Here is an 11828-nt window from a genome sequence, read left to right on the forward strand (position 1 = left end):
CTTGATGAAATCCCAAAAGTTCATTTTCGCTTTTGTTTTCTTTGCTGTGGCCAATGTCAAAGAGATTATGTTCTTCTGCCTATGTTCTTCTCTAGGATTTTGATAGATTCCTGCCTCACATTGAGGTCTTTCATCTATTTCATGTTTATCCTTGTGAATGTATAAAAGAATGGTCGAGTTTCATTTTTCTATACTTAGATGCCCAATTTTTTCCTCACCATTTATTGAAGAGACTGTCTTTTCCCCACTGGATATTTTTTCTTGCTTTGTAGAAAATTATTTGACCATAGAGTTGAGGGTCCATATCTGGATTCTCTACCTTGTTGCACTGGTCTATGTGTCTATTTTTGTGCCAGTACCATGCTGTCTTGGTGATAACAGCTTTGTAGTACAAGCTTGAAATCAGGCAACGTGATACTCACAGCTTTGTTTTTCTTTTTCAGCATTTCCTTAGTTATTTGGGGTCTTTTATGGTTCCATATAAATTTTAGGATTGTTTGTTCCAGCACTTTGAAAAATGCTGATGGAATTTTGATTGGGATGGCATTGAAAGTATAGATTGCTCTGGGCAGTATAGACATTTTAACAATGTTTATTCTTCTGATCTATGAGCATGGAATGCTTTTCCATCTCTTTGCATCTTCTTCAATTTCTTTCATGAGTTTTCTGTAGTTCCTCAAGTACAGATCATTTACCTCTTTGGTTAGGTTTATTCCCAGGTATCTTGTGGTTCTTGGTGCTATAGTAAATGGAATTGATTCTCTAATTTCCCTTCCTATATTTTCATTGTTAGTGTATAAGAAAGCAACTGACTTCTGTGCATTGATTTTGTATCCTGCCACATTACTGAATTGCTGTATGAGATCTAGTAGTTTGGGGATGAACTCTTCTGGGTTTTCCATATGAAGTATTATGTCATCTGCAAAGAGAGAGAGTTTGATTTCTTCTTTGCCAATTTGAATACCTTTTATTTCTTTTTGTTGTCTGATTACTGTTGCTAGGACTTCCAGTAAGATATTGAACAGAAATGGTGAGAATGGGCATCCTTGTCATGTTCCTGATCTCAAAGGGAAGGCTGTCAGCTTTTCCCCATTGAGGATGATATTTGCTGTAGATAGATTTTATAAAGTTGAGGAATGTTCCCTCTATTCCTATACTTTGAACTGTTTTAATCAAGAACAGATGCTATATTTTGTCAAATGTTTTTTCTGTATCAATTGAGAGGTATAGTTGTCTCTTGATATTCTATGACTTTCTGTGGTGTCACTTTTTATTTCTCCTTTTTCATCTCTAATTTTACTTAATTGAGTTGTCTCTCTTTTTCTCAGTATTGCTAAAGTTTTGTCAATTTTATTTTTTGAAAATATCATTCTTATTTTCATTGATCCTTTTCCTTTTTTCTAGTCTCTATTTCATTTACTTTCACTCCGATCTTTATTCTTTCTTTCCCTTAAATTTGGGCTTAATTTGCTTTTTTTCCAAATTAGGTTGTTTATTTGTCATCTTGTTTATTTCCTAATATATACATTTACCAATATTAAGTTCCTTTTCAGAACTGCTTTTGTACCATTCTATAGGTTTTGGTAAGTTATGCTTTTATTTTCATTTGTTTCTATTTTTTTAAATTTCTATTTGATTTCCTTTTTGATCTTTTGGTTGTTCAGGAGTGTGTTGTTTAGTGTCCATATTTTTGCAGATTTTCCAGAATTCCTTATTTTGATTTCCAGTTTTGAACCATTGTGGTCAAAAAAGATACTTGATATGATTTCAGTCTTTTATGCATATGCTAAGATTTGTTCTGTCTTATCATATGTTGTATCCTGGACAGTGCTTTTTGTGCATTGAAAACGTGTATTCTGCTTTTTTTTTTTTTAGGTGGAGTCTTCTGCACATCTCTGTTAGGTCCATTTGGTATAATGTGTTTCAAGTCCATTATCTCCTTGTTGCTTTTCTGTCTATATTACTTTATCCATTATTGAAAGCAAATGTTGAAATCCCTTACTCTTCTTGTATTATTATCTATTTCTTATTTTGAATCTGTTAGCATTTGCTTAATATATTTAGGTACTCCAGTGTTAGGTGTGTATATGTTTATGATGACCATATCTTTTTGATGCATTGATCTTTTTATCATTATACAATAATCTTCCTCATCTTTTGTTACTTTTTTACCATAAAGTCTATTTTGTCTGATGTAGCTACCTCTTCTTTCTTTTGGTTTCCACTTTTATGGTGTATCTATTTCCATCCCTTCACTTTGAGTTTATATGTGCCCTTAAATCTGAAATTGGCCCTTTATAGGAAGCATATAGTTGATTTTTAAAAAAATCTACCCAGCCATTGTGTACCTTTTGATGGGTAAGTACAATACCTTTATATTTAGAATAATTATTGATATATAAGACTTACTACTACTATCTTATTTTTGGTTGTTTCATATTTCTATTGTTTCTTTTTCCTTTTGTCTCTATGTATTTTGTAAATTGGTTAATTTCCATAGTGATATTCTCTTTCCCTTTTCTTTGTCTTTGTGGATCTACTCTAGGTTTCTGCTTTGTGGTTGCCTTTACATTATTTAAAATGTCTAATAAATAAAATATTCCATTTTACGCTGATAGAAACTTATCTTTGAATGTCTGTAAAGTCCCCATTCTTCCAGTCTTCTCTTTTATATTATTGATGTTACAAGTCACTTCTTTTATGTCATGTATTTGCTAACAATATATTGTAGTTATATTATTTTAATCATTTTCCTTTGACTTTTGAACTGTAGTTGAGGTGTTAACACACTACCTTAATATAGAGTTACAGTTTTCTAAGTCTGACTACTTTTTGTCTTTACCAGGGTGTCATGTACTTTCATATGTTTTTTCTTTCAGTGATTAGGGTCTTCACTTCAGCTTGAAGAACTTTAAATATTTCTTTCAAGGAAGATCTAGTGGTGATGAACTCCCTCAATCTTTGTTTGTCTGAGAAAACTTTTATTTCTTTTTCATATAAGAAGGATACCATTGTAGGATAATGTCTCCATCACACTTCTGCAGTAGAAAGCTCATCTGTGGAAAACAGAGTCAGGTTAATACACATTTTTATCTTAGTTGGGACCTGTTCATATTGATCAAAAAGAAATTATTTTATTTGTTTGAATTTAGTGTTTGATGTTATTACTGAAAACATCTAAAATCATTTATCTTTAATGGCTTTTGATCATATATTGAATAGTTCATTTAAATAGTAATATAACTTGTTAAAATATTTAAAGATGGAATTATATAATGTATGAAATGTACTTTAATATAATATAGAGTAAGGAAAATAGGTACAGGCATAGATAAAGACTGGTCATGTGTTGATGTTGATGGAAGCTGAATAATGGGGACATGGATGTTTGTTATGCTAATTGTTCCTCATTTTAATATATTTAAACTTTTCCATAGTTACACACAGACTTATATGCATCTAAGTAAAAAAGTTAAACTCATTTAGTGACATAGGACACTACTGTGATTTCATACATTTTTAACGCTGTATTATAAATTTTACTTCATGCAAGCATGGCAGGATTCTTATGATAAGGCTACTTACTTCATGCTTTCATTCCTTGAGCCCAATACTTTGACCATTAGTGTTTCAAGCTAGTTATTTATTTTTTTTCTTGTTATTAGATTAGCAGTTTAAAAATATGAATGATACTTGTCATTGCACAGGTTGTGGATATTCAATATTGCTTAGAAAAGGCTGGAAACAAATCTTCCCATTATGCTCAGAATCAAACTTTGAAGAGCAAAATATCCTAGGATTGCCTCTGAACTCTGCTTCTGAAGCCCTTTCAGAAAGAAAACACTGGGGTCAGAGTGATAGGTCTAATGATAGTTCTCCCTTCCAAGGAACAGTTGCTCTATTATTCTTTGAAAAGATCCAAGGAGACAAAGGTAAGGCATCAAATAAGAGTTATGCCTCTAGAGGAATTAGCAAATGCATAGTAAGGAGTCAGATAAATAAAACTTAATCAACAAACAATGGAAGAAGAAATGTCTTCTTGACAAAATCAAATAAGTGAGGAAATTCTACGGAGGAAATGGTTAATGAAGTTTAAGAAAGTTTACAGTACACTGTTTTGTTTCTCAAACACACATCACATCCTCTATAACTAAGGAATGAGTTAAAAGAGCCACATTTACTTGAGAGTTTATCTCTCACTCCTTCCTCCCAAAATATGGTAGTGGAGGCAGTGAAGTTACTTCTGGTCTGGCTTTTGGAAGGTACAGAAAAGGTGTATATATGATTTGAGGGTATTGGAAGCATGGGCCAGATTCCATATTTATATCCCGTTAATTTCTTCCATGTCTACCAAGACATCAGAGATTTCTTTTTAAAAAGTCTTCACCATTCCCAGGAAATTATTTCTGCAGTAGCCAAAATGTGTAATTCCTTTTTTTAAAAATTTTTCCTTTTTATTTTTATTTATTTTTTTATTTTTAAGGTTTGTTTTTTAAATTCTAGTTAGTGTAATATTGGTTTCAAGAATTTAGTGATTCATCACTTATATAACACCCAGTGTTCATTACATGTTCTCTCCTTAATACCCACCACTCATTTAGCCCATCCCCTGCCCATCTCCCTTCCAGCAAACCTCAAATTGTTCAAAATGTGTAATTCTTACCTAACTAGTTATTAGAGAAGATACCTGGGCCTCACCAAATCCCTGGAGATATAGGCAAGATAAAGAGGGAGCTACTAAAGTGGAAGAAAGAGAAGATGAGAAGAGGGCCAGAGACAATTTACTGTCTTTGCATGTTTTGTTTGTTTTTCAATCTGTTTTTGGAAGAGTGGAAGGGCATAGTGCAAAATTGTTGGGGTGGGGTGGGGGTGGGGTTCCTGGCAAACTGTAAAACAAATCAGATTATCAGGTCTTAACAACCCTTAAGACTAAAGAGAAAATATTCCCTCTGTCACTTTATCTCCTTTTCTGCCCATAAACTAGATTCTAGAAAATACAGGGCATTGTCATTCAAATAAACTTGGTCAACAAGTGAGTGTGAGGAATAATCTTAGAAGGGTGTGCATATATGAGAGTCTATCTGTGGGAGAAGTGGAGGGAAGGGGATGGTGTAGAATGAGGGAAGTTCCTTATCTTTCTATTTGAAAAAAGAATGCACCTCTCAGGGGAGAGAAAGGGAGAGTGAAGCCTCATGGGACTTATCTATGTGGGTGAGAATACTGAAAAAGAAATACTCAAGCTTATCATTTTATGAAAAGTCACTAAATATACCTTGACTTCAGGAGGCAGAGAATATATAATTACAGAGACCATCTTTATTGCTAAAATGAAAATTATAAATTACATATGAAAATAAATTCCAAGTGCAACATTTTTCACAGTCTCTTGAAAGTAAAAACAGAATGATGATATAAAATGAAGTTACACAAAAGTTCCACTCATGTACTCTTTCAGATCAAGGTAGCTTGATCTCTTGTTGTTCCTAGGACAAATGGCTCATTTTTTTATGGAATTACAAGTTAGTAGAATTAGCTGCTTATCTGAGTGACAATGAAAAAATTTAAACCATTTGAATATAATAATAATAATAATAATGATGACAATAATAGTAACATGGAAATCACCCCATATTCAAAATCTCCGGTTTTGGAATAATTACATGTATGTAGGTTTTGGAATCAGAACTCAAAAAACTTTATATAGGAAATGTGAGTTTATTTATTTTGAATTGTATATTACTATAGTTGAGGATGCTTACTTTTGCACCTTGGTTTCATTGACCCAGAGAGTGATAAATGGGAGATTCAAAAAGATTTTCCAAGGAAAAGAGAAGCTCAGAGAGGAGACTGCTGTCCAGATGGCAGCTGCAGTAACACATCCCTCTGACTCCTAACAGCAAAGCTTTTCTCCTGAAAATAAAGTCCAGATTTGGAAGGGGAAAAGGCAAAAAGAAAAAGGAAACAAGCAGAGACATGAGAAGCTGATATATTGTGATACAGATAGATGATAGACGATAGATAGATAGATAGATGATAGATAGATGGATGAAATATATATTTCTTAAAATTACTGCAAGCAAAATAAGTGATCACTTATTAGGCAATTTGAAAGACACTGCTATAAAATTCACTTTCTTAAAAAAATCTTCCCCTCCAGTTTTCTACAGTGTCATTCAACCTCCCATTAAAAGTAAGGGATTAACACTTTGAGTTATATCCCTAAAACTTGAATTCAGGTATCCCATGGCAAGTTAATATTAAACTAACATTAGTCTCTAGCACCTAAGTATGAATAAATTGATCAGATTACTGACTAGAAGAACAAGGGAATAGGACAGGAGGAAAAATGTATTGATGGAGAAGAGAGGTAAATAAAGTGAATTACATTTAATACAAACCTAGATGGGCAGACCTGGGAGAAGTCGTGGTACTAGATATACAGTATCATAATACAAGACACTTATCCTCTGCTCTAATGATGTAAATGATCTACAAAGGCTCTGGACCACCAATAAATGGGCTCTAACCCCTTCAACCATTCCTCTAAGAAATTCATTAATGTCCTAGAAATATTTCCTCTCCTTTTTAGAAAAAAAATGGTGTTTAAAGTAACATTAATATATTAATAAAATTAAATCTCTGGTACCCCAAAACGACCCTAAAAAGCGTAATCCATGTTAATCTAAAAAATAGTAAAAAAATATGCTATAAACAAGACTCTTTTATTATAAGTACCCACAAAATTATTACTTGTGATCCCATTAAAACGTTAAATTATATTCAAACACAAATCACTTTAAAGCAAACAGACCAGACATAGTTACAGTTCCTCCTTTTTAAAACACAATTTAACACTCATTTAGAACTCTTATAATACATCACAATATGTACATTATGATGAATAATAAAGAGACAAACACACCATTGCTAGCAGCACAAAGTCTGTTTTCTAATAAGGTATTATTTTAATAACAAAGTAAAATCAATACTTGTCTAGAAAAAACATTTGAATATTTTCCATTAATTTTGATTTGCCAGCTTCTCCCAAATCATATTAGTATCATAACTGTGTGCCCCAAACAACTCCTTTCCTATGAAAATATGATGGAGCCCTTGGTTGATTTCTACATTCCTTCTAGATGAGAAGTAGCATGTGTCTTTATTATATAGCACACAGATTTTTAAGTAGATCATTGTTTTAAATTAGAGCTTTCTGCTAAAACATATTTCAAGGTACTATAATATTTTAACTTCAGATATAACTATGACTCATATCTTGGGTCTGCTACCTGCATACTAACACCAAACAGCTAACAGGTAAATAACTGTAAGGGGTGTCCAATGCTGTCAAAATTCATCTTCTGCACTTTTATTTTCTCAAAAATGGTGAAAGAATCTCCTCCCATAGCTTCTGGGAGGTAGGCTGTGCAGGACTCACAATGGTATGACTGAGGCAAAGCTGGCCCCCCCAAATTTCTGAAGACTCTAAGGTCCACATGCCTGTTTGCCTTCAGTTCATGAAGGTGGCTTGACAATCATCATTTAAAGTAATGAATACAACGTGGTGAGACTTTTAAGAGGTGTACCCATCCCTTCATCTTTTTATTCTGGCCTAAGCTTAGTAATTAATTACTGCACTACTTCTTCATAAGCTCAAATAGTGCAGTATCCTGTCAGAGATATTCAGTGTTACTCTAGAAGGATGGTGGAAGCTCTCTCTATTAGGCAGGTCCATACATTTCAATAGGTATTCTTAGGAAATAGTTTAAGAGAACTGGAGCTCTGATTGTCACTTATCTGCCATCTCCCAGACCTATAGAGAAAATTTAGGTTACATTGTATGTACTTTGGTGAGCTATCTGATCTAGGTGGATTCCGTAAGACATCTTATATAATCATAGAGGTTACTGTATATGAATTTGTTTCTTGTTCTTACTTTAAACATACCAGAGGCCTGAGCTCAGATTTTCATTTTATGAATAAGTGTGACATGATGTTTCATATTGACACCTAAATGAAGAGAATAGTTATTTGAGTCTTCAAACCCTAGAGTATAATCACACATAGGAGATAAAAATAGTCCCATATTTATACCACTCTGTTTTCACAGAATAACAAATTGCCCATCTTAGTTGAAATACACTCAAAATATGGTATTTGAATATAAACTGTGATTACCAGTATAAATAGACAACTACATCGCCTCTAAGTACAGAGACTCAGTGTCCATTGTGGCAAAACTAAGTGCTTATGATGACTCTAATTGAGTGCATACATATATAGAATGTCACTGAAGTTTTACAGTTTAAATCCTAACTTAATAACAAATTATTACACAGACATATCAACAACAGTGATGGTGGAATACAATGCTTTAAAAACAGGTTCCATTATAAAGGTGTGAATTTGTCATATAGGTAAGATAGAGCATAAATGAACAGCAGTGAGTGCTTCCTATGATTACTTTCCAGTGGCTTGGGGTATTATAAATATGTACTGATATACTTGCATTTTAGACCACATTCAGGTTTTGTTTTAATTTAGCATAATTCAGTTGTCAGAGTAGAAGTGATATGGTTGCTTACAAAGGATTTTACATAGAGTTGGATACTATCTTGTCTTGAAAGTCGTCTTCTGAACTCATTAGTGGTGAAGTAGTATATGACTGGGTCAAGACAGGAATTCAGACTAGCAAGACAGAGGGCAACAGAATGAAATATTAGAATCACCTTTCTGGCTAGGCAGCTTTGAATTTTGTTGGACTTGACCAGGAAATCTAAAGGAAAGCTGAAGTGATATGGTGCAAAGCAAATTAGGAATACTCCTGCACAGGTTAAGATCATCTTCAAGGCTTTTTTTTTCTCCCCAAGGTCTTGGGCCACAGGATATTTATCATGCAGTGATAAAACTGTCTTCCAGGTACAATATACAATAATTAGAAGAGGAGTGACAAACCCAATCAACTCGCCAATGGTAATCATGGCAACCGAGTGGGCCAGATTGACATTCCTGGTAGGAAGATCCACAAAGCATTTGGTTCTGTTGCCTGAGATGTCATCACTGGTTCTGAGGAGAGGAAAGAGGAGACAGGCAAGGCAGATGATCAACCAGCCAGCAATGCTGATGTATAGGTCATATTTCTGTTTGCAGTCATGGAAGCGAAAGGGGTACATGAGAAACCAAAATCGTCGCACACTTATGCAGACCAAGAAGTAGATGCTTGCATACATGTTGACATACTTCAGGTAGAAACAGAACATGCAGAGGCCAGGCCCAAATGGCCAGTCATAATTCAAGTAGTAAAAGATCCTCAGTGGCAGGGAGAGAACTTGCAGTAAGTCAGCAATGGCTAAGTTTATCATGAATATCACAGCCCGTTTGGTTTCTTTCATATAGCCGTAAAATACCCATAAGGCTAATATGTTCCCTATGAGACCTGGCACAAGAATTACAGTGTATGTCACTGCATAGATAAAATATCGAGAATCTGTCTTATATCCTTCTGGCCCAGCACATGTGTAATTTGCAAGCATGTTTGTTCCCAGAGCAACTGTCTGCCAAATAGTGGATCTAAATATAAATTCACAATTAACTGCCACTCTTCCTAAAAGACTAATTATGAATGGGTGATAGAGAGTGAGTATAACTGCATTTACTGCATTGATCTGAGCCTCTACACATAATTCGGGGACTTTTCAAAGAAATATTTGCATATTTGCTTTGGATTTTTTTATAATAACTATGCTGAAGTCCAGTGTGCAAGCACAGATAACAAGCTGTTACAATTTTCCCCTTTTGTTTCCTGTTATAAGACTTCCTGGGACATCATAACAGTTGACTCTCCCATTTGGACCATGAATTGCTACGTAGCAGCTCTTCAAATTTCCATATGATGATAGCCATCTCTTTACAGGTGTTTGACAGGCTGTTTTTTTTTCTTATGTTTGCCTCACGTAGAAGAAAGGATTGCTTTAGTACTCAGTAAGTCCGCAGTTCTTCAGAGGTGATTAATTTGGATAGATCTGTTTTCCAAGACTTTTTCAGCTATGTGTTGAAAGCTTAAAAATGGGAAACAAAGGCAAAGCTGCAAGTGAAAAAACATATAAGTCAATTAATTCTGGGACTTCTTGCAAAAAAAGAAAAAGCCTATGTGTACAAAAATCTATGAAGGAAAATTCTGATGTAAGTGAGGGTGACAAGCCAGTTTCTATAAGTTCCTTTAGAATTACAAAAAACTATAGCTAGAAGTCACTTGAAAGGTAATATAGTCTCTGACTGTGAACGAACTTTGTTTGAGAGCTTGTTAGAAATGCCAAAGACTGTCAGGATATAAAATCAATGCACAGAAATCAGTTGCATTTCTATATACCAACAACAAGACAGAAGAAAGAGAAACTAAGGAGTCAATCCCATTTACAATTGCACCCAAAGCCATAAGATACCTAGGAATAAACCTAACCAAAGAGGCAAAGAATCTGTACTCAGAAAACTATAAAGTACTCATGAAAGAAATTGAGGAAGAAACAAAGAAATGAAAAAATGTTCCATGCTCATGGATTGGAAGAATTGGATTTTTTTATAGTAATTACACTGAAGTCCAGTGTGCAAGCATGTGTGAAAATGTCTATGCTACCTAAAGCAGTATATATGTTTAATGTGATCCCTATCAAAATAACATCTTTTTTTTTTCAAAGAAATGGAACAAATAATCCTAAAATTTATATGGAACCAGAAAAGACCTCGAATAGTCGGAGGAATGTTGAAAAAGAAAGCAAAAGTTGGTGGCATCATAATTCCAGACTTCAAGGTCTATTACAAAGCTTTCATCATCAAGACAGTATGGTCCTGGCACAAAAACAGACACATAGATCAGTGGAACAAAATAGAGAGCCCAGAAATAGATCCCCAACTCTATGGTCCACTAATCTTTGACAAAGCAGGAAATAATGACCAGTGGAAAAAAGACAGTCTTTTCAACAAATGGTGTTGGGAAAATTAGACAGCCACATGCAGAAGAATGAAACTGGACCATTTCCCTACACATACAAAAAAATAGACTCCAAATGGATGAAAGACCTCAATGTGAGAAAGAAATCCATCAAAATCCTTGAGGAGAACACAGGCAGCAACCTCTTCGACCTCAGCCACAGCAACTTCTTCCTAAAAACACTGACAAAGGCAAGGAAAGCAAGGACAAAAATGAACTATTGGGACCTCATCAAAAACAAAAGCCTTTGCACAGCAAAGAAAACAGTCCCCCAAACCAAAAAACAACTGACAGAATGAGAGAAGATATTTGCAAATGACATATCAGATAAAGGGGTAGTATCCAAAATCTATAAAGAACTTAGCAAACTCAACACCCAAAGAACAAATAATCCAATCAAGAAATGGGCAGAGGACATGAGAAGACATTTCTGCAAAGAAGACATCCAGATGGCCAACAGACACATGAAAAATTGCTCCACATCACTCGGCATCAGGGAAATACAAATCAAAAGCACAATGAGATACCACCTCACAGCAGTCAAAATGGCTAAAATTAACCAGTCAGGAAATGACAGACATTGGACAGGATGCTGAGAAAGGGGAATCCATGGAAATGCAAGCTGGTACAGCCACTCTGGAACACAGCATGGAGGCTCCTCAAAAAGTTTTAAATAGAGCTACCCTATGCCCCAGCAATTGCACTACTGGGTATTTACCTTAAAGATACAAATGTAATGATCCTAAGAGGCATGTGCACCCAAATATTTATAGCAGCAATGTCCACAACAGCCTAACTATGGAAAGAACCTAGATGTCCATCAAAAGATGAATGGATAAAG

At 34.5% G+C, this 11828-nt stretch overlaps 1 protein-coding gene across 1 annotated transcript; it reads right to left on the reverse strand.

Moving 5' to 3' along the window:
• Positions 1–6703: 6703 nt before the first annotated feature.
• Positions 6704–10075, reverse strand: GPR174 (G protein-coupled receptor 174). The gene has a single exon (XM_059384650.1). It carries the CDS (start codon positions 9531–9533, stop codon positions 8541–8543), a length of 993 nt encoding a protein of 330 aa, XP_059240633.1. The 5' UTR covers positions 9534–10075; the 3' UTR covers positions 6704–8540.
• Positions 10076–11828: the final 1753 nt, after the last annotated feature.

Source organism: Mustela nigripes, chromosome X (genome assembly GCF_022355385.1).
Source record: "Mustela nigripes isolate SB6536 chromosome X, MUSNIG.SB6536, whole genome shotgun sequence".
NCBI classification, from domain to species: Eukaryota; Metazoa; Chordata; class Mammalia; order Carnivora; family Mustelidae; genus Mustela; species Mustela nigripes.

Excerpts from the sequence above, each read along its gene's own strand:
- GPR174 (XM_059384650.1), bottom strand. The coding sequence starts at position 9,533 with ATGCTTGCAAATTACACATGTGCTGGGCCAGAAGGATATAAGACAGAT.